The sequence below is a fragment of the Syngnathus leptorhynchus genome, chromosome 17, assembly GCF_054491065.1.
Source record: "Syngnathus leptorhynchus isolate UIUO chromosome 17, UIUO_Slep, whole genome shotgun sequence".
Lineage (NCBI taxonomy): Eukaryota > Metazoa > Chordata > Actinopteri > Syngnathiformes > Syngnathidae > Syngnathus > Syngnathus leptorhynchus.
The window spans coordinates 6,649,436-6,669,884 of record NC_141211.1 but is presented as its reverse complement, the minus strand read 5'-3'; the positions used below and the strand labels follow the sequence as shown (position 1 = coordinate 6,669,884).

Sequence of the window (20,449 nt, the reverse complement as noted above, 5' to 3'; positions counted from 1 at the left end):
CCACCCACACCATCTGTCTACGAGCCCACCTTGTTTGGTCGTGTCTCCCATATACAAAGTGTTGGCTCCACAATGCTGCTGCTGTTCTAATTTTGTTGATTTGTTCAAAAAAGGGGCCTTTGTCAAACTATTCCCACCAAGTTGTATCTTGGTTGATAAAGCCCTGATTAATAAACGAACCAGGTGAAAAATGTGTCTCAAGACTTTGGTCTGTATGAGATGCAGCCTAGGTGCACTTCTACTTCTGGAACCTCTGATGGCTTTTTGTTGTTGCTGCACAATGTGTGGGAGGTGTTTGTAGTTGGGCCCTCCCTTTAATCTTGCATGGAAGCGAAGCTAAGGGCAAGGCTTTCGTCACTTGGCCCTCTGATGTTTGAGTGGCTGTTGGAGGCAGGTGCAGACTCATGGCTGTCACATAGAATATTGCAATATGTGAAATTATAATCCTGCCATATTAATTATAGTCCCAAAAAATTAAGGCTAAAAAAAAAAAAAAAGTACATTATTTGTGGAACAGTGTGAGATTTCTGAAAATTTGCAAATTGCTTTTTTTCTGAATTGAACTGGAGGTATTTCTGATATTGTGTTATCATATCAGTGTGGCAAAAGTATTAGAAATGATATTATATTAGAGTGTAGGCATCACAAAGTTTTTCATTTTTCAGGGATTAGAGGAAAGTCAGGTGACATGATGCAATGATTGTGATTCAGTGGGAAATCCTGCAACACACAAATGTACTTCACTGCATCTCAAACGCCACATTACAACTGCTCCTCACTTCTCCTGAGGGTTGAGCAACATCTCTATGGAAACTGGCCCTTCATAGCATCATGCAAAAGGCAAGTGCTGACCTTGACCAGCAGCTGCAAGTCTTCAGCAAAAACAAAATCTATTTGGATTATTTAGTGCTTATCCTCATTACTGGTGTTATATTGTTGTTTGAGTTGGAAATCTTGCTCGGGTTCAGCAATATGTTCTTTTCACTTCATAAAATTATATCGGCTCATATTTTTTACTATACAGTACTGTATACATTTGGACGTTTACTATACATTTGCAAGTGTCATTACACATTAAAGCAAATAAAAATATGATCAAAATTGATTTAAAAATGTAGCGAAATTCTTCGTCTTCTCAGGGGATGACACTGGCAGGTATTCACCTCTAGAGGGAAGCAACGAGCCGAGGATGGCAAAACGAAGCGGAAAAAGGAGTTCTACCTCAGCGAATCAAACAGAAGAAGAAGAATTGAACGTTTCCCGGTAGTTGAAGCGCCTCGGGTCCTCCTTTAGGTGGCTTACAAATTTTTTTTTACCCGGAGTAAAGTACCAAGAAAGCAGAGTTCAATGCCATATAATTGTATCTTGATCCAGTCAAGTCACCGTGATGTTTTCCCAACATTAGCCGCTTGCGGACGACTAGCGACTTCAAGACACATCGCTGAAACTAAAGGTAAACGATGTGCAATGTTTCCTGCAAATAAAGTGACGAGTTTCACACATTACTTTGCAAAGCTGCATAGGAAGCTTGCATTGTTGTTGCTGTTATCAGAACCTGCGTGCTAGCTAGCTAAAGCTAACGATCGGGAGATATCACTGCCAAAATGGTCAAGCGGTCTATTTGAATCAATCTCAAAAGACCCGCCTACGGTTCAAGCTACCGATCCCAAAAATGGAACCACGGTGTCGCATCGCACTAGTAAAACAAGCAGATTGAAAAAATGGACATGTTTACTATTTGTGTGCATGGTAACTACGGTAAAAAAATGAGCAGTGTCACTGATTTCCTTTGCTTTCACTGTAGAAAATGATGCTAAGCGGGAACTGCATGCTTGCACAGACCCAATATAAACGGAAAGTATGTTGTTGTTCTTATTTGTGTACAATTAAAAGACTGTCCTTGATACGTTTTGATTTAACAACTTTTTTCATTCAAATAAATTAAGATAAAATAATTTGACGCATGTTTTTGACTCACCAGCGTCCTCTAGTGGAGTGTTTTGGTAAAAGCAGCATCGCGTGCCCTCCAGCTGCTCAACTCGAAACTGTTTTTTGAGCCAAGACACATATTATGCATATGTTACAGCTGCCCCAATCTCACGGCACACTAATGAGCAGATATGTCAAAAAATATGCAGAGATGATGATGCACTGTACTTAATTAATTTATAAATAATACAATACAAATATAGTCTGTCAGAGTGAAGTCTGGGCTTGTCTAGTTGTACAAATTATTATATTGTGTGAATAGGACCAATTTCAGCAAAGTCATACCTCAGCAACGAGGAAAAAAAGAAATCCCCGAGTTTATTGTGTCACTGATTCAGCTGTTACAAATGATTACATTTAAGTCTTATTGGGTTATTTTTCACTGCAAGGCACTTATTGATTGAAATTGGTTGTCCCTTCATTACAGACTGAAAAATGGAGGTGGGCTCGGAGGTGATGGAGAATATTGTGTTCCGAGGAGTGGAATTTGCCGTGAAGGTGGAAGTGGATAAGGGCGTGCTGCTGGTGGAAATTTCTGATTCAAAAACGGCAGATCAGTGGAAGGGAGAATTTGATCCGGCGTGTAAGTTGTCAGTTATCAAGCAAAGATGGTGTGGTCATGTTTAAGTCACATTCCTTATATTGCATCCTTCTTGTTTTTTTTTCAGACATTGAAGACCTCACACGCAAAACGGGCAACTTCAAACAGTTCCCCATTTTTTGTAGCATGTTGGAATCTGCCGTGAGAAAGGTACGTTGGCGAATAAAACTCAACGTAGGTGGCTTGCAAGTCAATAGAAGAATGTAAACGGACAGGAAGATGCTTCGGGCAGCATGAGCCGCAGCGGACACTGGAGCGAAAAATTGGAAGATTCCCATGCTATCTTGTCCCCTCTCTCCAGGCAGGCAGGAACGTAAATGAAGGAATGTTTCGATGCATTTAAGTTATGGATATTAAAATAAATGTCTGCAACCCATCCGCACTGTCAAGACGGGATTATTAATGTGTACCTGGTTTTTGAATGCTTTTCTGCAGACGAGTGATTCTGTCACACTCGACTTGTTGACCTATGCGGACCTGGAGCTTCTGCGGAACAGGAAAGCCGGAGTGGTCGGTCGCCCTCGGGGCCATCCGCAGTCGTCCGTTCTTACCGCCAAACGCTACCTTATTCTCATCTACACTGTGGAGTTTGACAGGTTTGGTTGCCCTTGGTGATTTGTTTTTGTTTTTCCCTTTTGTATTGTGCGCACCGCTGACTTGTCCCTCCATAGGATACACTACCCTTTACCGCTGCCATATATCGGAAAGCCGGACCCGGCCGCCTTGCAGAAGGAGATCAGGAGCCTTAGGGCGGAGCTAAGTGCGTTCACCTCTCAAGGAGTTGGCAAGTCTGCGGAGCTCGAAATCCACCGCTTACGAGCGGAGTAAGTGCTCTTTGTCATTTGGGGTTTCCAATGGAAACTTTCAATGGGATTACTGTATTTGAGAACAGAACTGGAAATGACAGTTTAACAGTAAACCATGGAACTCTCCAGCGAGTTGCTGGCTATTGACCAGAAATGATGTGTGTGAGGTGACGTCACACTGCTAATCTTATCTCCCGAGGCTGGCTGTGATGAAGGAGGAGAAAGAGGCCATTGCCAAAGTCCTGGAGCGACTGCAGCTCGGCGGAAGCGTTCCTACGCCCGGCGGTCCTCAAGACTGGAGGGGTCGGGACATGGTGAGGACCTTGGAAGAGCAGCTGCTCAAGGAGAGAGCCAAGAGTCAGCGCTCGGCCACCAAACGATGCCAGGAGCAGCAACTGCTGATGGAGCAGGTGGCGCGCTTGTGGACTCCGTCTCGAGTTTGTTGTTAACACTGTCACGCTTTTAACGCTTTCCCTCACGCCCTTCAAGCTGGATGAACTGAGGGCCTCAGAGTGCACGCTCAGACTTCATGTCAAGAGTCTGACCAATGAACTGGCTCTGCTACGCAGAAGGTGTGACTTTGAATGAAATAATGGTCATATTGATAAATCGGGTTGGGACGCCACTGGTTCTTTCACATGTATGAATCTTCCTCACTCACCTTGTATCTGTAGCAGAGGGACGCCCACTTCCGCATGCGGGGAGATCTATCGTTCGCACAACCCTGTCAGGGGTCGCTCGGGGTCCAGAGAACGCAGAGGCGACAGAGTGCAAAGGTCAACGGAAAGAGGGAGACGAGCAGACTCAACAGGGACGCGTTCTGTCGTACGGAGGCCGTCACCTTCTCCCACTGGTGTGAACTTTGACCTCTGTAACAAAGTGGTGAAAGTGTCATTATTTCATCAATGAACACATGTATTCCATAAAATTTATAGCGACAAACGTTAAATGGTGCTGTCGGTTAATAGACTGACTTACTTTCAGGGTCTCGAGCACCTCGTTTTGACCCAACTGCTTACATCCAGGACAAACAGCGCCGACTAAGAGAATCCGAACTCAAAAAGTACGTTTCTCTCCCAAAATCTGCAAATGATAGCAATTTTTTTTTTTAAACAATTACTAGTCATGACCGTGTCTCGTGCTTGTCAGACAGTTAAAGGTGCGGCGGGATTTAATGATTTCACCATCACTGATACCTGAACGAGGCCGTTCCCGCTCCAGAGAGGCTTGTCCTCAGTTGAGTCGCGCCGGCAGCCGAGGAAGGAGTTTGTCTATGGAGCGGCAAAGAAGCAGAAACTCCTCCGAGAGCTCCATAGTAGATATGGAGGAGATGACCAAAGCGCTCCTAAGGTGAACTTCCTCCATGTGAACCAAGTGTGCACTGTCCACACCACATGATCTCATCTAATGTGCTTTACGCTCAACAGAGGAAGAAAACAGACATTCAATGGCCCCAGTACGGTGAGTGAGGTGACGTTCGTGTCTCTTTATGGTCATTGGTGACCTCTTGAATATGTAACATGTTTGTCACGGTTTTCAGTCCAGAGGAAACCTGATAGCCGGCAAGCCCTTAAGCAGCACTCCAACATACAGGATGAAGGACAGAGGTAATGTATGTTAGCATGAAACCTGCAGAGAGAGCATGGCAGTCTTGATTCAAATTCAGCTTCACAAATATCAGAACCTACTTATTCAGCTTGTCCGTATCCACATGCAATTTCTCCCAAATTTGCATTCTCTAGTTTAAGATATGCTGTACAATATTTATGAGTGTGACCATCCGCATTCATGTGCGCGTATTTATTCTACTGTCACGCACCACTCGTCAAGAGAGCTCCATCGACACAGGCGCGGAGCTGTCGGAGATAGACGCCAGGCTTCAGGCCCTGCAGGAGTACATGAGGGACTTGGACACAGGACATTGACAGATGGTGCAGCTTCCAGCGCAACAAAGCTCATGTGTTGGACTTATGAACTGAGCAGTGGTTTTTTTTCATTTCTTAGTCCTCTGCATGGACCAGAAGCATTCCAAACAGGACCTCAAACTTCAGGAAATGAAAGCAATCACTGTAAAATTCAAGAATATTTTTACATGAGTGTTTTCAATATTTTTATTAACTTAAAATGTTGCTGTGAATAAATGTGGTTGTATTCTAAGTAAGTGGATTGAAGTACATTTGTGGCAGTGCTGACTACCATTTTGGGTGCCAGGGAACTAAGTTGAAGCAGGGTGAGGAGTGTCATTTAGACAAAAGTAGTGTTTTGCCACCATCTTCGTGCCCTAAGTTGAATTGCGTAATGGGGTTTGCCTTAGACTGAAGTAGTGGATTGCTGCCATCTTGTGGCATCTTTGAGCAATTATAACACCCACTACAGCACCCACGTTTAGGTCAAAGTATCGCACTTACCTTTTTCTTTGTTGTTTCATGGAGTATTCTTAGAGTCAAGTATTTTCCTCAGTGTTTTTTTTTTTTTTCTTTATCTTTATTGATCCTCCTTGAGGGAAGTACACTTCTTCAGTTATTTCAGTGACAACAGTGCAAAAAATCAAAGCTAAAATGGACATCACGCAAATATAGAAAACTTTTAAAGACCCATAGAAAATAAAGTATAGTCAGTGTTTATCCTTGTCCTGCTTATAGAAATGTTAATACTCCTCATAACACTCAGGGCAAATTTTGACATGCAATTTATTACACAACTAACATTACTGTTGCTCTTACAAAAAGAACACTAGAGTTTCCCAAAATAGTTAAGGCATGTATTGGTGGAAATGCTCACATGTAAGAAACTGATGCAAATGACCAAGTTGGTCATACTAAAGTGCTGATTGAAGAGAACTTCAACAACAAAATTTTAACCACTTAATGATAACATGGCACATAAGCCAAACCTTTACCACTTCAGTTACTTGTTGATGTTTGCTGATTTTCAGCAGATGCAGGCGCCCCCTGCTGCTCTTGATTGCGTCGCTCGCTCAAAATGGTCTGGATGTGCAATGTGAGCTGGTATAAAACAATGGTAGGCATCATTTGTTACTATAGCAACAGATTAAAACCCCATTTTAACTTACTAATCGCTGCTCTTCAAGAACTTCTGTATAATGGGCCTTTCTCCGCTCCAGCTCCTTTGCGTCAGCTTGTTTCCACTGCCCGGCCTTGGTCTTGATCACCTCCAAGGGCATTTGTGGATTTTGGCGCCACTGGAATACAAGTACAGGAATTTGTAAGAAGAGTATTCTGAATGATTTTCATTTGTTACCTGTAATGTGGAGTCTGCCAGATCAGTTTCACGTTCCTTTTCGTTATTACTATTACAAAAATTGCAGTGCCTTACTTACCACATGTACAATGTACTCCTCAAGGGGATGTGACGTCATAGCCTGCATGGCCTGGAAGGAGGCGGCTAAATTTTCTCTGCTTTTGTTGAGCAAGTGCTGCAAGTACAATATGCTGTTTTCAGTCAAATGCAAAAGGGCACTGGCCTGAAGATTCCCGCATATTTACCATCAGCTCTTCATTAGTCCTCATATTCAAGGTGTCCAAACTGATTTTCACTGGGGCGCTGGCTGTGTGGGACTGATATAAAAACACATTGGTATTAAGATGGGATATGCGTATGTGTGCGAAGCTGCTGCTGCTGCTGCTGGCTCAGTGTACGGCTCATTACCTCAGCCTGATATTCAGCCCAGGCATCTTTACGTTCTGCTTCAGTGAGCTCCTCCTCTTGTTTATGGTCCAGCAGAGATGCGTGCTCATGGTAGCTGACTATTTGGTCTTTGCACTTCTCCAGAAGCATCGCCAGAACTTGATCCTAACAACACATAAATGTATGACAATTAGTAACGAGTCAACAAACAACATCTGAGTTGAAATGGTTCGTCACCTTTGGCAAGTCAGAAGTCTTCCGCTTAGTTTTCCTGGATTGAGGGTCGTCCAGTAAATCTGGCTCAAACGAGTAAAGTTCAGTGAGCTCGGAAAGGGTGAAGTGTCTCTCGATCTGTTGCTGATCCACCACTCGGTAGGACAAAGACTGCTTCGTCACTTGGCGATCGTAGATCTTCTCCTCCATTGTGCCCTACACGCCAACATCGACATTTTTTTCTGTTGTTTATCAATTCATCTGCCACATACTTCTTTGTCATTGTTGTTCCTGAACACTAAGTGGCATGTGACCATTGAGCTCACCTGTGCCAAGAAGCGATACACAAACACTTGCTTGACCTGGCCGAAGCGGTATACTCTGTAGATGCTTTGAATATCGTGAGAAGGATTCCACGAGGCGTCAAAGATGATCACCCTGTTGGCAGCCACCAGGTTGATGCCCAGCGAGCCAGCCCTTGTTGAGATCAAAAACAAGCGGCCACTAAAGGGAGAGAGAATTGCGTCAAGTTAATCATGTGTCAGACCTTGTTATAGTAAATGGAAAAGAAAAAAAAAAAAGTCCAACTCTACCGTGTATTACTGGACTTATTGAAACAATTTGACCATTTTGTACGTAATGCAGCGGAGGTAGAGCCATCAAGACGGTAGTAATCAATGTTTTTAGTCCAGCTTCTCTCTAGGTGAAAACAGAGGAAATATTTACTGTAAAGGTTTTTTTTGACTGGAGGACAACTTCCCAGTACCAATAAAGCTTTATAAAATAACAAACATCTACTCCCTCGGGTAGATACTGCTGAAAACATCAACAACAATACCTTCAGGTGACTCCTTTCTTTTTCGGTGAGAAGCTGCCAGGAAACTCTCAATCAGGTCTAATGAGACCAGAGACTGACTGAACACAAGCCTGAATGAAAAAAAAGAAAACAAAAACTGTCTGGCTTTGCACTGAGGAGAGGTGATGAGATCAATGGAGGGAAAAGACATACACTTTGTCGTTCAAGGCTTCAGCCATCTTCAGGATCTCAAATAAGAGCACTAATTTCCCAGAGTGCTCCAGGATTTCGGCATCGTTTTGAGACAACATATTTTTGAACCAGCATGGGTCTGCAAGGGCTACACGAGAAGAGTGTTTGTGATTTGCCGTTGTAATGATTCTGACAATAAATTACCCTCAGTACCTTTTGATGCAAAAGCAGTTTGGGTTGGGTCATTGGTATTGCTGTTGCTTGGTCCACTTAGGCAAAGAAAAGGATTTTAGTGGGTTTATTTATTTCAGCAGCATTTGAGGGTGGATTCAGTCAGTATTACCTTTCCATGAGTGGAGCGCTGGTTTTCTTCTTTGCCAAATCTCTCTATCATTAAAAAACAGTGAAGTCTTGAACATTTCATCCAAAATTGTGATATCTTGAGTTTGATTTTCTTACATTGTCCTTTTTTGCTTTGGTATTATAGCTGAGTTGAAGACACCAAGGATGCGTCCAAACCCGACCGAGGACCTGAAAATCCTTAAACAGGTTTGCGCCGACCTTCATTTTTGCAGTGCCGATAACGTTGCCCAAGCCTGAGGAACCACTAATTGTGACTACCCAATAGTAGGGGGGGGAAAAAAAAAATCATCTCCATCAAAGGCACCAAATTCCATTCTTTTCATTTTACCCCAATACTCAACTACTCACCACTGACATGCTGCAGGTAGTGGGCGTATAGCTTATACTGAAGTGGAGACACCCTGACTGCCACCACATACTCGTATTTGGGAGGCAGAAACTCAGCCAACTCGAAGTAATCCTTCCTCTACAGGAAAAGAAATACAAATGTTGTATTAATTGCTGGGGCAATGGGAAAAGATGGTAATAAAAGAAAATAAAAAAACTGGTTCTTACTTGCACGCATCTGGCCAGCATTGCATGGAGGACGTGCGCACGCCTCTTCATGATTCGAACATCTTTGGGTGTGGAGTCGGCGCATTGGCCATTCTGGATGGGGTTGACGAAGCGGTTTCGGAATTCCCCCAGTGAGCCCAGAAGGTTCTGCTTGATGAAATCTACCATGCAGTGGTCTGTAGGGACAATATGAAAGGGGTGTCAGTTTTCATTCTAGAACGTAGGACTTGGTGTTGAGGCCTTGAAATAAAATCTGTCACATTAGCGTAGAGATGCCAACTTACACTCAACCAAGTTGTTCTGCAACGGCGTGCCAGTTAGCACCACTCTCCGCCGCGTCTTTACGGCACACATGGCTTTAGAAATGTTGGAGTACTCGTTGCGCAGAATGTGCCCTTCATCACATATCACAAAGTCTGGTCCTGTTGACAAACCAGCCTCAGAAAGCATGTTGAAGGATCCTGAAAAGTGTAAAGTACTCTACCTGGATCCACCAGTAGGCTTTTAAGCTGCTGCTTTAACCTGCTGTCGCTCAGTTTGTGGGATAGTGAGAGGTTTCGGAACATTTCGTAGCCCATAATCATCACACCTCCAGTCGTGTGCCAGCTCTGAATTGCTTGTAGTCGTGTGAGAATATTCTTATTGGTGGCCAGTTCAGTAACCTGTAATTTGTATTTTTCGACATTAACCAAGTGAAGATGCATGTTTTGTCACTGTACGTATGTGTAATCCCATACCTTCACGATATCTTTCCCTAACAATTTTTGCCATTTGTTGAACTCGCAAACCCAGTTGAGCACAGTGTTGAGAGGACACACCACCAAGGCCGTTTTAAAATGTAAGACGTTCGACCGCAATACCGTGTGCAGGAAGGTAACCACCTAAAAATAAATAAGTGGAGAAAAGAAGAAACAAACGTTCATATACCAATTGTGAGTAAAATTACAGGAGACATTTTTTTTTTTTTTTTAAACTTTACAATCAATGGCTCAATACCTGCAGGGTCTTTCCCAGGCCCATACAATGAGCCAAGATGCAACCTGTTCCTGGACTGGAGTTGGCCTTCTTCACTGACTCACAGCAGTTGTCCCAAATGAACTGGACTCCTGTTGTTGAGGACAGAGAGAATGAAAAAGGTTGGGGGGAAAAAAAAATAAAAATAAAACAAAATAACCTTAATAAACATGCATTCGAATTCCAACTGGTTTAGCACTTGTCAAATAAAAACAATAAAAAATTCTGTGTGAAAATTGTGCCACAAGAGGGCGTTAGTCACTTCAAAGTGATAGATTAGCTGTATTCATTCTTATTCTTTTTAAATCCAGTAGAGTACATTAGCATTTGATCTTGAGGTAAACATACAGTAGAAAAGTGCACACGTGTGAGTGTCCACTCACCGTCCACTTGGTGAGGTTTGAGATTAATCACTAGGTTCCTGTGCACCTGGACTAGCGGTGTCTTGGTCCCCTCATCCTGATCCAGAATTAACTTGGTGGTGATGGACTCCTGAGAATGATCTACAACAATTGCCTGAAGGCAACGCTGGACTGTCAGTCTTGAATGCAACAATATGTATTGCTAGCCTTTATACTCCATGCGTGTGCACTACCTCTCGACGCTCTTCCATTAGCTGCTCCCTACTTGCTAGTCGTCTGCATCGCTCTTCCTCCTCCCGTAGCGCTTCCTGGGTCTCAGACCGGAGATTGTCGTCTTGGATGATTCGTCGAATTTTTTTGCGTCCTTTGGGTGTGCCCTGACTGCTGGTAAAATCACCCTCTGTGTTATCTTGTTCATTCTGCAGCAATAGAAGTCAGCAATATGAGACTTCAAACTTCTTGTCAGTGATGGCGATTGGTCATTGCTACAGTTACCTCATCGCTGCTGGTGTCAGACAACAAAATGCAGGTCACCGGGGGCTTGCTAACAAACGGAGACTGCCGAAGGGTCTCCTCCTTGACTTTAGGTGGTGAACTGGAAAAAGAAAATGAAACGGGTTACACACATGCAGTACCTGCCATTTGTACGTCTATGACATCAGAAGTGTCCGTCCATCTATTTTCTATACAAAAAGATTTGGTTCCCACTATTTCGGTGATGTGGACATGTCGCTTTATACCTTTCCAGGTTCTCTTCATCCTCTGAATCACTCAGCTCCTCGCTCATTGCAGATTCTTGCGTGTCCGAGGAGTTATCAGTAACTTCGGTCTCATCATTAGCTGGAGATAAAGCAGCGACACATTAAGAAAATTCCAAGACGAGCCACAAAGGAAGTGCTCCATGCGTGAGGTGTCCTTACAGCTCAGCTCCTTGGGGGCGACTCTCCTCTTCCTGTCTGCCTTCCGTGCTTTATTCCCTAATGCTGCCTTGTCACTTCCTGTGCCTTCATCCAAGGTGAGTTTGTGGCGCAGCAAAGGGTGCTGCCTCAAGTTGGAGCCATCAGTGCCAGCGTCAGATGACAAGTTTTGCCCTGAAGCAGACATTTGAATGACGACGTGACCAACGGAAGGCTTGGACTTCCAAAAGACATAGCTTTCAACAAGCCTAAGGGGGTTGTGTTTATTTGGATGAAATGCACACAGCGATTTTACGGGGCACACTCACCATCTTCTCCACATTCTTCACGGACTTCTTTAAATTCCTTTTCAGCCTCAGAAGACGACTCATCGTCCTGTGTTTCCTCATCTGCTGATAACTCATCAAGCGATGACAAGTTGGCATTGATTTGGGCCAAAAGTATGTTCTTAGCGAGTCTTTTAAAAAGTAGAAGAGAAGGACAAGGTACCACAAATTCATTTCATGATAAGTGACAACAGCTTCAGCTGTAAAATTACATATTACATGGCTAGATAAATATTGCAAATCAGTCCAAGTCAGTATAACCGATTAGAAAGCCAAACGAGTATCAAAACCAGAATGTAAAGCTGGAAAGCTGATAGTTTGACAGGTAAAACAGCAGAAAAGACTGATCAGACATTTTAAAGAGGAAACATTTATTAGACCAAGCAAGTTGTACGCACAAATGCCACCAAAACACAAAGACATTCTTGGTGTACGCCCATGTAGGGTCCAAATGTGCTTCTTTTTATTACATCATTATTCCCTTTCGTATTTTTTTTTTCCTTTAACCTCACACTATTAACAAATATAAAGACACAAGGCAATTACCCATTATTGGAAGAAAAAAGAAAATAGATTTGGCCTCGGGAAGACTTTTACTTGGATAAGGTGTATATGGTATTTTCATTATTGACCCAGACGGAATTTGGAGGATTAATCACTGATGACAAACCTCAAAAGACATGGTTTTGTGCACGTTCTGTAGACTAAAAATAGTCCAGGACATTTTAAGATGACAAATTAAGATTTGAGGAGAAAGAAAGGGTATAGGCCCAACACTTCATTGGTTGAGGACCGATTAGAAGGGTAAAACCACTTTGTTGATCCTAAACCCCTTCCGGCATAATATATATATCATTAATATCATTTACAACCACAACATATAAATAACGACTGTACATGTGAAGTCATGTAACAAATCTCTCAGATATCCCGACCATGCTTGCAAAAGCCTCTAATCTAAAAGTAGGTCATAGCCATGAGTCACTAGAGGAAAGGGAGCAGCCGTCTTCACTGCCACTGAATCCAAAGTGTTAAAACCGGGATGTGTTACAGTGTAGCAGCAATTGAAATTGGGAGTGCTTAGTCAGCACTGCTGAAGTATTTGACATGTTTTGTCCAATGCGATCTCCACATTCTTGCTGACCATTTTACTAGCGAGTCAAAAAAAAAAAAGAAAAAAAAAGCCACGTCACAAACTTAATGAGTCGAGGGCTACAAAATCCCACATTTAAGACATTCCTTCCTAACAGCACTGCAATCACTGCTGTGCTGTCAGAAAATCCGACCTGGAGAGAAAAACACGAGAAACAAACATGGGTGTCATTAAAAAAGTGACATAATCGGAATTTGGGTGCTTGTTGTTTCACAGCCCACTCTCAATTCTCAGATGTACATCATTGTTCGTTGTACTTGGAAGTACATTGAATCGAAACACAAATTGTCTCAACTTAAGAGAACCGCGACTGCCTTCTCTGCAGTGCGAATTGGAGGGGAGTCAAAGTCCTCCATTTAAAGAAGCTGCGCAATTCAACTTTAGAAAATGGTCAGCAGTAATGTTTATCTGCGCATAGAAAGTGGGGTAAAACATACAAAACCGCTAATAAAGATTGGGAGGGGGGGAAGCTACGGTACATGACTGGTGGCTTATTCTGAGATCCGGATGCAGACGCTACCCACAGATTGCAATCATATTTGCCTCACTAGCACATCAATAGAATCTTTCCAGCTGCTTTGTTTTCTTTTTTCCCTACAGGGAAAAGCTCCTCTGAGTCAAATGTTGGCTTCAGTTTCAACGGCATGAGCTCACACCGCTCCTCTTGAATGCAGTTATTCAAACTAGTATGGTAAGAGATCTCATGAAACCTCAGTAGAGCAAGGACTGCTGCTTGATTGGTGGTACTAGTGAAAAGAGAATTACTTAGCCTTAAACAAAATTTGTCAGCACTCAATAAGTCTCTTCATTTTTGAATTTGCTGGGATGTTCCTTACACTACTAATTAAAAAATAATGAATGATGGTAAGCATGACTGTTAAGTGTACAAAATGTTAAATAAAAAATAGCATAAGTAGAGCGTTGCTTTCAAGGTGGTGGAAGTTAAAGGTCATTAGAAAACACAATATGCTTTTGTTGGCCAGTGATCTTTTTGGTGGAGCTATTTTTATAGAGCAGGCCCTTAAAAAAAAGAGAGTATTATGTCATAATAACATTTATTGTTCATTATGTTGGCAAATACCAGAGGCTTGATGGTGAACTCTAAAATGTTAAACTAATTTACAATCAAAAAGGTCAATCGGCATGCACCACAAATCACATCTTTCAAGTGTGATTTGTGTCTACAAAATCTTGCATTAATCATTGTTGCTTTCAACGTTTTTTTCCCCACAGCTATTTATATGACAGGATTATGGGCACCGTAAAAGCCTAAAATATAGTAGGTATTCAAGTCAATTTTTACATCCTAAAATGAAGTTTTAAAAATAAAACTTCAACACAAACCAATGGAAAGGTGGGTTGATTAAAATAGGTTATATTTTGGGTCACATTTAAACAAGGCCTGTCAAAAGAGAATGAAATGACCTGGACAAAGGAGAATATTCACAGGCATCTTCATTCAGTGAAATACTTTTTAAATTGTATATGTAGTAACCTAAAATTAAACACTAAAAACGCTAATTTACGAATCAGTGGGTGGTGGAAATTCAGAACAATGAAGGTGAAGCATTTCCGTTTTATTCTTGCCAACAATGTGCTTAAAAGCATGTTGTAAAAGCTAAGATTTTTTTTTCAAACAAATGATTAAGAAATAAACCAATCTGAGGATTAAAATCAGACAAGCAAGATTTAAACTTCCTACTTCACCTTTGGAAGTATGTCACATTTGCATCAGTTCAGTGCTGCACACAACTTTGTCGTGTCGCAAGTTAGCAACTCAGGCTAGCAGTCTTGATTCTGTTACTCGGTTAAAATAATTTCACAGCATATAAACATGTCTGTCACACATGAACAAGTTGGCATATAAGGCAGTTCCTCCTTTAGGACATTGAGCTACAATTTTTTTTTGCTTCGGTTTATATCATAAAGATAAACATCTAAATCTTTACGTAAAGAAAACAGCCCTATGTCTCTTCTATTAGAATCTGTATTTGATTTCCGGCGCTCGACTGCAGCTACGTTTTGGCCGCGCGTGAAAAGACCGCAACTGACTCTTGATGGCATTGGAGTTGGTGCTTTTAGCGGCGGCTTTGCGTCTCGGACTTGCAGTCTTTCTCCCAAACCTGGGCTGTTTTACACACTCTAGTTCCAGGCTTTTAGAACCATACCTATTTTCGGGGTCGTCCTCATCCCCTGCTGCCCAGGTGGGCCCAGCTCCATCCTGATTGCCTACAAATTAAAAAAAAAAAGATATTACAATAACGAATGTGAGTGTAAATTTGAGTTTTCGTCACTTTCGTTTAAGCACACTTGTAACGCTGATTAATCATGTTATCCGATAACTAGAAATACTACCATGTGTACCTGTGCACATTGTCAGACTTACCAGAAAATGGATGAAATGCTGCTGGTCCCTCTAACTTCCCATCTTCTGTGATTGCTTTCATCTTATGATCGTCGGCGTCACTCTCGGAGTCCTCGTCATCCTCGCTTGACGACGACGAGGTCACTATTACTTCCTGGTGAGTCTTGTGCTTTCGGGCCTCTGTTAAACCCCGCTGTCGAGCACACCCTTCCGTTTCGCTCTTGACAAGATGCGACTTGCCGATGGGCCTGAGGGTCTTCGGGTGCTGCTTTTGATTCTGCAGGTCTTGATCGTCACTGGAGGAATCCGTCCCCAGTTCCCGTTGATTCTTCGCAATGGAGTTCGACTCGGGCGAACGGTCCAGCAATTTACGTTTGCGGCGAATCCTCTCAGGGGATATCGGGGTGTTCTTTGTGAGCCAGAGGAGACGCTTTTTGGCCACTTTGCCAGATGCTGGACTGTCGTCATTGTTGTCCTCGTCTTCATCGTCACTTTGTCGATAGTCTGAGCTTTGAGTCATTGCTACTCGTTCGAGAAGCACGGCGGGTATTTCATCGGAGTCAGAGTCATTTCTGGTCTGGCTTTGTTCTTTAGTGGTTTGGGCAGCCGCTGAGCTGGCCTGTGCCTCGTTTTCCAAATCGCTCTCGCTGTCTGCTGTGGAGCGAGACTGTTTGCCCTTGACGTCGCTTCGACGACGCAACGGTGTGGTCTTGACACGGGGGGACCTCCGATTGCCCTGCTCCTCTTCGAGGTGGAGTAGTGTGCTTGGGTGCTCTACACTCAATTTGCTGTCAGCAACAGCCATCTCTTCATTCCCGGACACATCTTTTCCATTCATCATCTCTTCAGCCATGTCTTTTGAAAGAAGCTGTGCATTTGAGCAGGGCTCCTCTGCCAGAGCTACTGGTCTAAGTTTGACCACTAGTTTTTTGGTCATGTTGAGACTACTTTGAGGAGACTGCACATCAATCGTCCGCAGATTCTGCACGTGCTCACTTGTGCTCTTGTTGAGGACTTCCTTTTCCAGATGTTCATCTGACATCTTCGGCAAGTTACTCAAGCTTCCTTCACTGGAGATCTTTGCATCTGCTTCAGTGGCGGGTGGGGCCATGTGATCGTTAAGTAACTCTTCCCAACAGCTGGAAACGTCCAAGTCGCTGAATTCTTCTTTAATGCTTTCTTCGAGTGCCGCAAGAGACGCCCGCGTGGATTTCACCACTGACAAATAGGACTTCAAATAGAGGCTTCGAACACCTTGCTTAACCTTTGTGGCGGTGTGAATGAAATGAAGAAAGCTGGTGTTCACGTTGTTTGTAGAGTCCACTAAATGTTTCACCTTAGCGGTCATATCTTTGGAGACATTTAAAGTGTTGCAGTTAAACACAACAGTCCCATCCGTACCACTGTGATCCCATTTAGGAAAGGGGAGGATTTGAGGTAGAGGCAGGTCTCCATATAGTTCTGATTTCTCTGGCTCGGCTCGGTTTCTCTTGCGTTGCTGTTGCCACAGGCGCTCCATGTTCTCCAACACGTTGTCGCAGGCCACCACAAGGCCAAAAAGGGGCTCAGGGTTACACACATAGCAGTACCACTCACTTGCCAAGATGCCAGAGAGCTCCTTTCGCCCCAAATTTCTCAGGATGCACTTCTTGCAAAAGGCATTACTGCAGAAATCACAGCAGATAAGGTTGCCCCCTTCTGCACACCAACTATATGAGAAATTTTTAAAAAAGATCAGAAGGTTAATTTTAAACATAACACACAAAATAAAGTGTTTAGTTTCTCATTTGAATCTTACCGACACTGGTCATCCATTCCATCTCCATCTTTGCTGATGTCGTCACTTGAGTAATATTTGGAGCATGACTGTTAAACCAAAACATTAGATAAAAAAAAAAATGTATGTAGTCTCGCCACATTTGGAGCTCTTTATAAACTCCTGAATCCTGATGGACATGGTAAGATATAAAGGAAGCGCAAAAAATAAAATGAATTCCGTACTCACTTTGCAAATAAGCACTTTGAGAACTGGGTGGCGAATAAGAGAATCTCTCTGGAAGTGGTTGACTTGACGACCACAAGCAGTGCAACTGACAATTTCCAAATGATCAACCCCTGTAAAAGGTGACAACATTGTTAGCTACAAAGATGCGTTCTCATAACTTGCAACATTTGTTGCAATTTCGTTCACCAGCACTTGACTGACCTCCACGTCTTCTTGAAAATTCTTTCCGTAACACGTTACGTTTATGGCTGTGAAACTCAGGACCCCTGAAGTCATCTCTGCTGTTATCTACAGGTTCAGGTCTGACCAAAACAGTGCCTGGACAAATCAATGCAAACATTATATTGTAACATCAGATTAGAAATGACAGAACTTTACATTGGTCATAACTGAAGTGTCATTGGATTTTACAGGTACCAGAACTTACAACAAACTGCGTTGAATTGAAAACGTGTAGCGAGTAGTGTGTCAAAGTAATGTGGCAAAAATAAAACGTACCTTTTGGAAGGCAAGTGGTATCTGGGTAACCATTTGCACTAAAGGGGAAATCTACATTGTCACTGTCATTTGAGTCAGCAGACTCATCCAAGCCAGAATGCTTTATAACAACAGAAGGTTTCCTGAAATGATATTGGGGGAAAAACGTAAGTATTTTACATCAAAAGCCTGTTCCTCTTATTTTTGTCATGTGCTGAGCATGTAGTTCTTCTATACTCACCTTCTGGAGAATTTTGAGTCCACCAGTGCCTACGAAGAGAACGACACTTTTATGATGCAGTTTTAATTATTGTGTGGTAATTTGCATTTTGCCACAATTAATATCCAATAGTAGTGACCAATAATTAACAACATTCATTAAATGTGCATTGCATTGGTTCACCTGCATGAGACACAACACTTTAAAAAAACCATTGATTTTAATTTGTTTTAAGAAAGGATGGTAATTTTTAATTACTTTTTTCTTTTTTTTTTACACTTTTTACACTGTTTTGTACATAGAAAAACAACAACATTAAGTCTATTTCAATACATTTAATGTGATTTGCTTAACCAGTTACTACTGCATGTTCCATTACCTCCATCACAGAGGGGGCTGCTGATTTTTCCACTGAACGATTTCTGTTTGTAACATCTGCAAATATAGGACATAAAATGTCAACAAACGTTTTGAACAATGTTAAGCAATGATAAATGGGTCGTGATGTTACCACGAGGTTCAAGTGTGTCATTTCTGTCCTCATGTGTAGAATGGGCCAGGTATTCATGCAGCTTGGTGATCAATACATTCATTTTGCTTGTCGTCGCACTGCAGACAAGAGAAAGGTGTTATCTATACGTCTGTTTGAATACTAAATGCCTAAATATCATGCTGTCAATAACAATGTGTACACGTTTAGGGTAACTGTTTTTTTTTTTTTTTTAAACGAGTCACTAATGTTGCGTTTTATTCAAGATGGCCGTCGTTGAGCAAGGAAAACAAAGATGTGGAGTGATAGCTATTTGCAAGATCTTGGGTTGTTTTACAGCAAGTCAGTACACAATGCACTTGAGCAGATGAAACAACAACCTCATGGTTCTGGTCAGAAGGCTTTATAGTGTCCACAAGAAGTAATAAGGAAGAGAAGAAAAGCGAGGAGAAAAGAAGAAAAAACATATTTTCATAGGGCAGACATTTGTTGTTATCTCCTGAATGTCCTGTTATCTACTGAATGTTTTGTATCTATGTGTTATGAAGTTACTGAGCTTTGCCTTATGTGTAATGGCGAATTACCAGCTCTGTGTGCTGTCTGTGCTCTGATGGTGCAACTATGGTTGTATAAATTAATATGAGTATTTACACATCGATTGATATGATAAAGTACTATATAAGTTTGTATAAACTCATAAGAGTATGTACACATTTCTGTTGCTCCCTCTTCACTAACTACTGAAGAGGGAGCAACAGCGATGTGTAAATACTCTTATTAATTTATACAAACATAGTTGGTCAATCAGAGCACAGACACGGCACACAGCTTGATAACTTTTCCATTAAACATAAGGCCCAGCTCATTAACGTCGTGATACATGGATACAAAACATTCAGGTGATAACAGAACAAATGTCTGCCTTATGAGGATGTTTTTCCTTCTTTTCCCCACCCTTCTCTTCCGTATTCCTGCTTGCAGACAGTATAAATCCGTCTGATCTGGAGAGTCTGATGTTGTTTCATCTGCTGAAGTGCATCGTGTACTACCTGCCGTAAAACAACCCAAGACCTTGCAAATAAAGAAACAACTATTACTCCACATCTTTGTTTTCCTTGCTCAACGACGGAAATCTTGGAACAAACGCAACACTATATTATTCGGAAAGGAGCGTTTATAGCGTCAGACTGAATGCTAGCCTTTGTAGCTAAATTAGCGGGTCGCTATTCGCCGTTCCTGTTAAATGTACAACGGAGTGGTGTCTCCTATTTACCTCGACATGTCTGCGACATTTGGATCAATCGTTAACGTCCTTGGTTTTAAGCATACATAAAACGGGAGGAGTGCTCTTATTTTCAGGACAGCATCGTACACCAATAAAAGAAAATAAACGGGCATTTCCCTCTGTTCGTTCTGGAATGGCAAGTTTGCTTGCTAAAGGTTTTACCACTTGACGCCCCCTGTTGGTTTGGCGTAAAAGTCACAGCACAAATAAAATTGGACGGGAAATAAAGTTTGAACTAATAATTGCGTTGTCTCACAAGTCATTGGTTGAACGCACATCTATGGAATTGAGCCACTGAGTTTTTGTTATATTGCAGGAAAGTGATTAAAATATTATGGCTAATAAATAACATTCGCTTTTCTAAATTGTCTAAAAAAACAACAACACAGTTTTAACCATTAATAATTTACACGTGCAAGTGTACGTGCTAGGGGGAATCATGGACAAGAGCAATTAGAAGGATAAGAAAAAAAATGAATTAGAGAATCTCTCCAGCGATCTGCACATTTTAAATTGCCGAAGTAAAAAACGACACAACAAAACCACAAACAAATCAATGAATCATAACCAAAACTGGAAACATGGGTCACTACCAAAAAAAAATTGAGAAAAATGTATACTTTAGGTGAATACAACTGAAATTTATTGTTTCTAAAGGAAATATTGGAGGGG

The 20,449-nt window shown here is 42.0% G+C and overlaps 2 protein-coding genes across 7 annotated transcripts; one reads left to right on the top strand and one right to left on the bottom strand.

Moving 5' to 3' along the window:
• The first annotated feature begins 1,234 nt into the window (after nt 1–1,234).
• ccdc61 (coiled-coil domain containing 61) lies at nt 1,235–5,544 on the top strand. Of its 5 annotated transcripts, none has more exons than XM_085935619.1 (14): nt 1,235–1,453; nt 2,417–2,572; nt 2,658–2,740; nt 3,026–3,186; nt 3,262–3,414; nt 3,596–3,806; nt 3,886–3,968; nt 4,071–4,249; nt 4,381–4,459; nt 4,546–4,746; nt 4,824–4,857; nt 4,937–5,003; nt 5,245–5,327; nt 5,401–5,544. In XM_085935619.1, the coding sequence occupies exons 2-13, from the start codon at nt 2,425–2,427 to the stop codon at nt 5,319–5,321; spliced, it is 1,476 nt and encodes a 491-aa protein (XP_085791745.1). In that variant the 5' UTR covers nt 1,235–1,453; nt 2,417–2,424; the 3' UTR covers nt 5,322–5,327; nt 5,401–5,544. The 5 variants fall into 5 exon arrangements, with proteins under 5 accessions (XP_085791745.1, XP_085791742.1, XP_085791744.1 ...); XM_085935616.1 differs by having other exon boundaries at nt 5,227–5,327; XM_085935617.1 differs by adding an exon at nt 1,805–1,858 and having other exon boundaries at nt 1,358–1,453; nt 5,227–5,544.
• Nucleotides 5,233–19,939, bottom strand: LOC147043478 (chromatin remodeler ATRX-like). Of its 2 annotated transcripts, none has more exons than XM_085935614.1 (35): nt 19,766–19,939; nt 18,514–18,611; nt 18,382–18,437; nt 18,024–18,052; nt 17,804–17,925; nt 17,507–17,623; nt 17,306–17,415; nt 17,099–17,166; nt 15,322–17,009; nt 15,104–15,164; nt 11,765–11,913; nt 11,460–11,630; nt 11,280–11,379; nt 11,035–11,134; nt 10,773–10,958; nt 10,561–10,693; nt 10,160–10,269; nt 9,901–10,044; nt 9,648–9,825; nt 9,448–9,585; nt 9,164–9,339; nt 8,957–9,074; nt 8,705–8,841; nt 8,589–8,632; nt 8,459–8,514; nt 8,267–8,393; nt 8,096–8,184; nt 7,851–7,956; nt 7,584–7,761; nt 7,282–7,473; nt 7,066–7,209; nt 6,903–6,974; nt 6,737–6,832; nt 6,470–6,598; nt 5,233–6,401 (listed from the first exon to the last, which is right to left on the bottom strand). In XM_085935614.1, exons 1-35 carry the CDS (start codon nt 19,888–19,890, stop codon nt 6,300–6,302), a joined length of 5,649 nt encoding a protein of 1,882 aa, XP_085791740.1. In that variant the 5' UTR covers nt 19,891–19,939; the 3' UTR covers nt 5,233–6,299. The 2 variants fall into 2 exon arrangements, with proteins under 2 accessions (XP_085791740.1, XP_085791739.1); XM_085935613.1 differs by having other exon boundaries at nt 5,234–6,401; nt 8,705–8,862.
• Nucleotides 19,940–20,449: the final 510 nt, after the last annotated feature.

Coding starts and splice junctions, on each gene's coding strand:
- ccdc61 (XM_085935616.1), top strand. CDS start 2,425: ATGGAGGTGGGCTCGGAGGTGATGGAGAATATTGTGTTCCGAGGAGTG. Junction 3,187..3,261: donor TACACTGTGGAGTTTGACAG/GTTTGGTTGCCC, acceptor GTCCCTCCATAG/GATACACTACCCTTTACCGC. Junction 4,460..4,545: donor AGAGAATCCGAACTCAAAAA/GTACGTTTCTCT, acceptor CGTGCTTGTCAG/ACAGTTAAAGGTGCGGCGGG.
- LOC147043478 (XM_085935613.1), bottom strand. CDS start 19,890: ATGCCCGTTTATTTTCTTTTATTGGTGTACGATGCTGTCCTGAAAATA. Junction 10,270..10,560: donor CAAACCTCACCAAGTGGACG/GTGAGTGGACAC, acceptor CCTCAACAACAG/GAGTCCAGTTCATTTGGGAC. Junction 7,474..7,583: donor TGTATCGCTTCTTGGCACAG/GTGAGCTCAATG, acceptor GTTGGCGTGTAG/GGCACAATGGAGGAGAAGAT.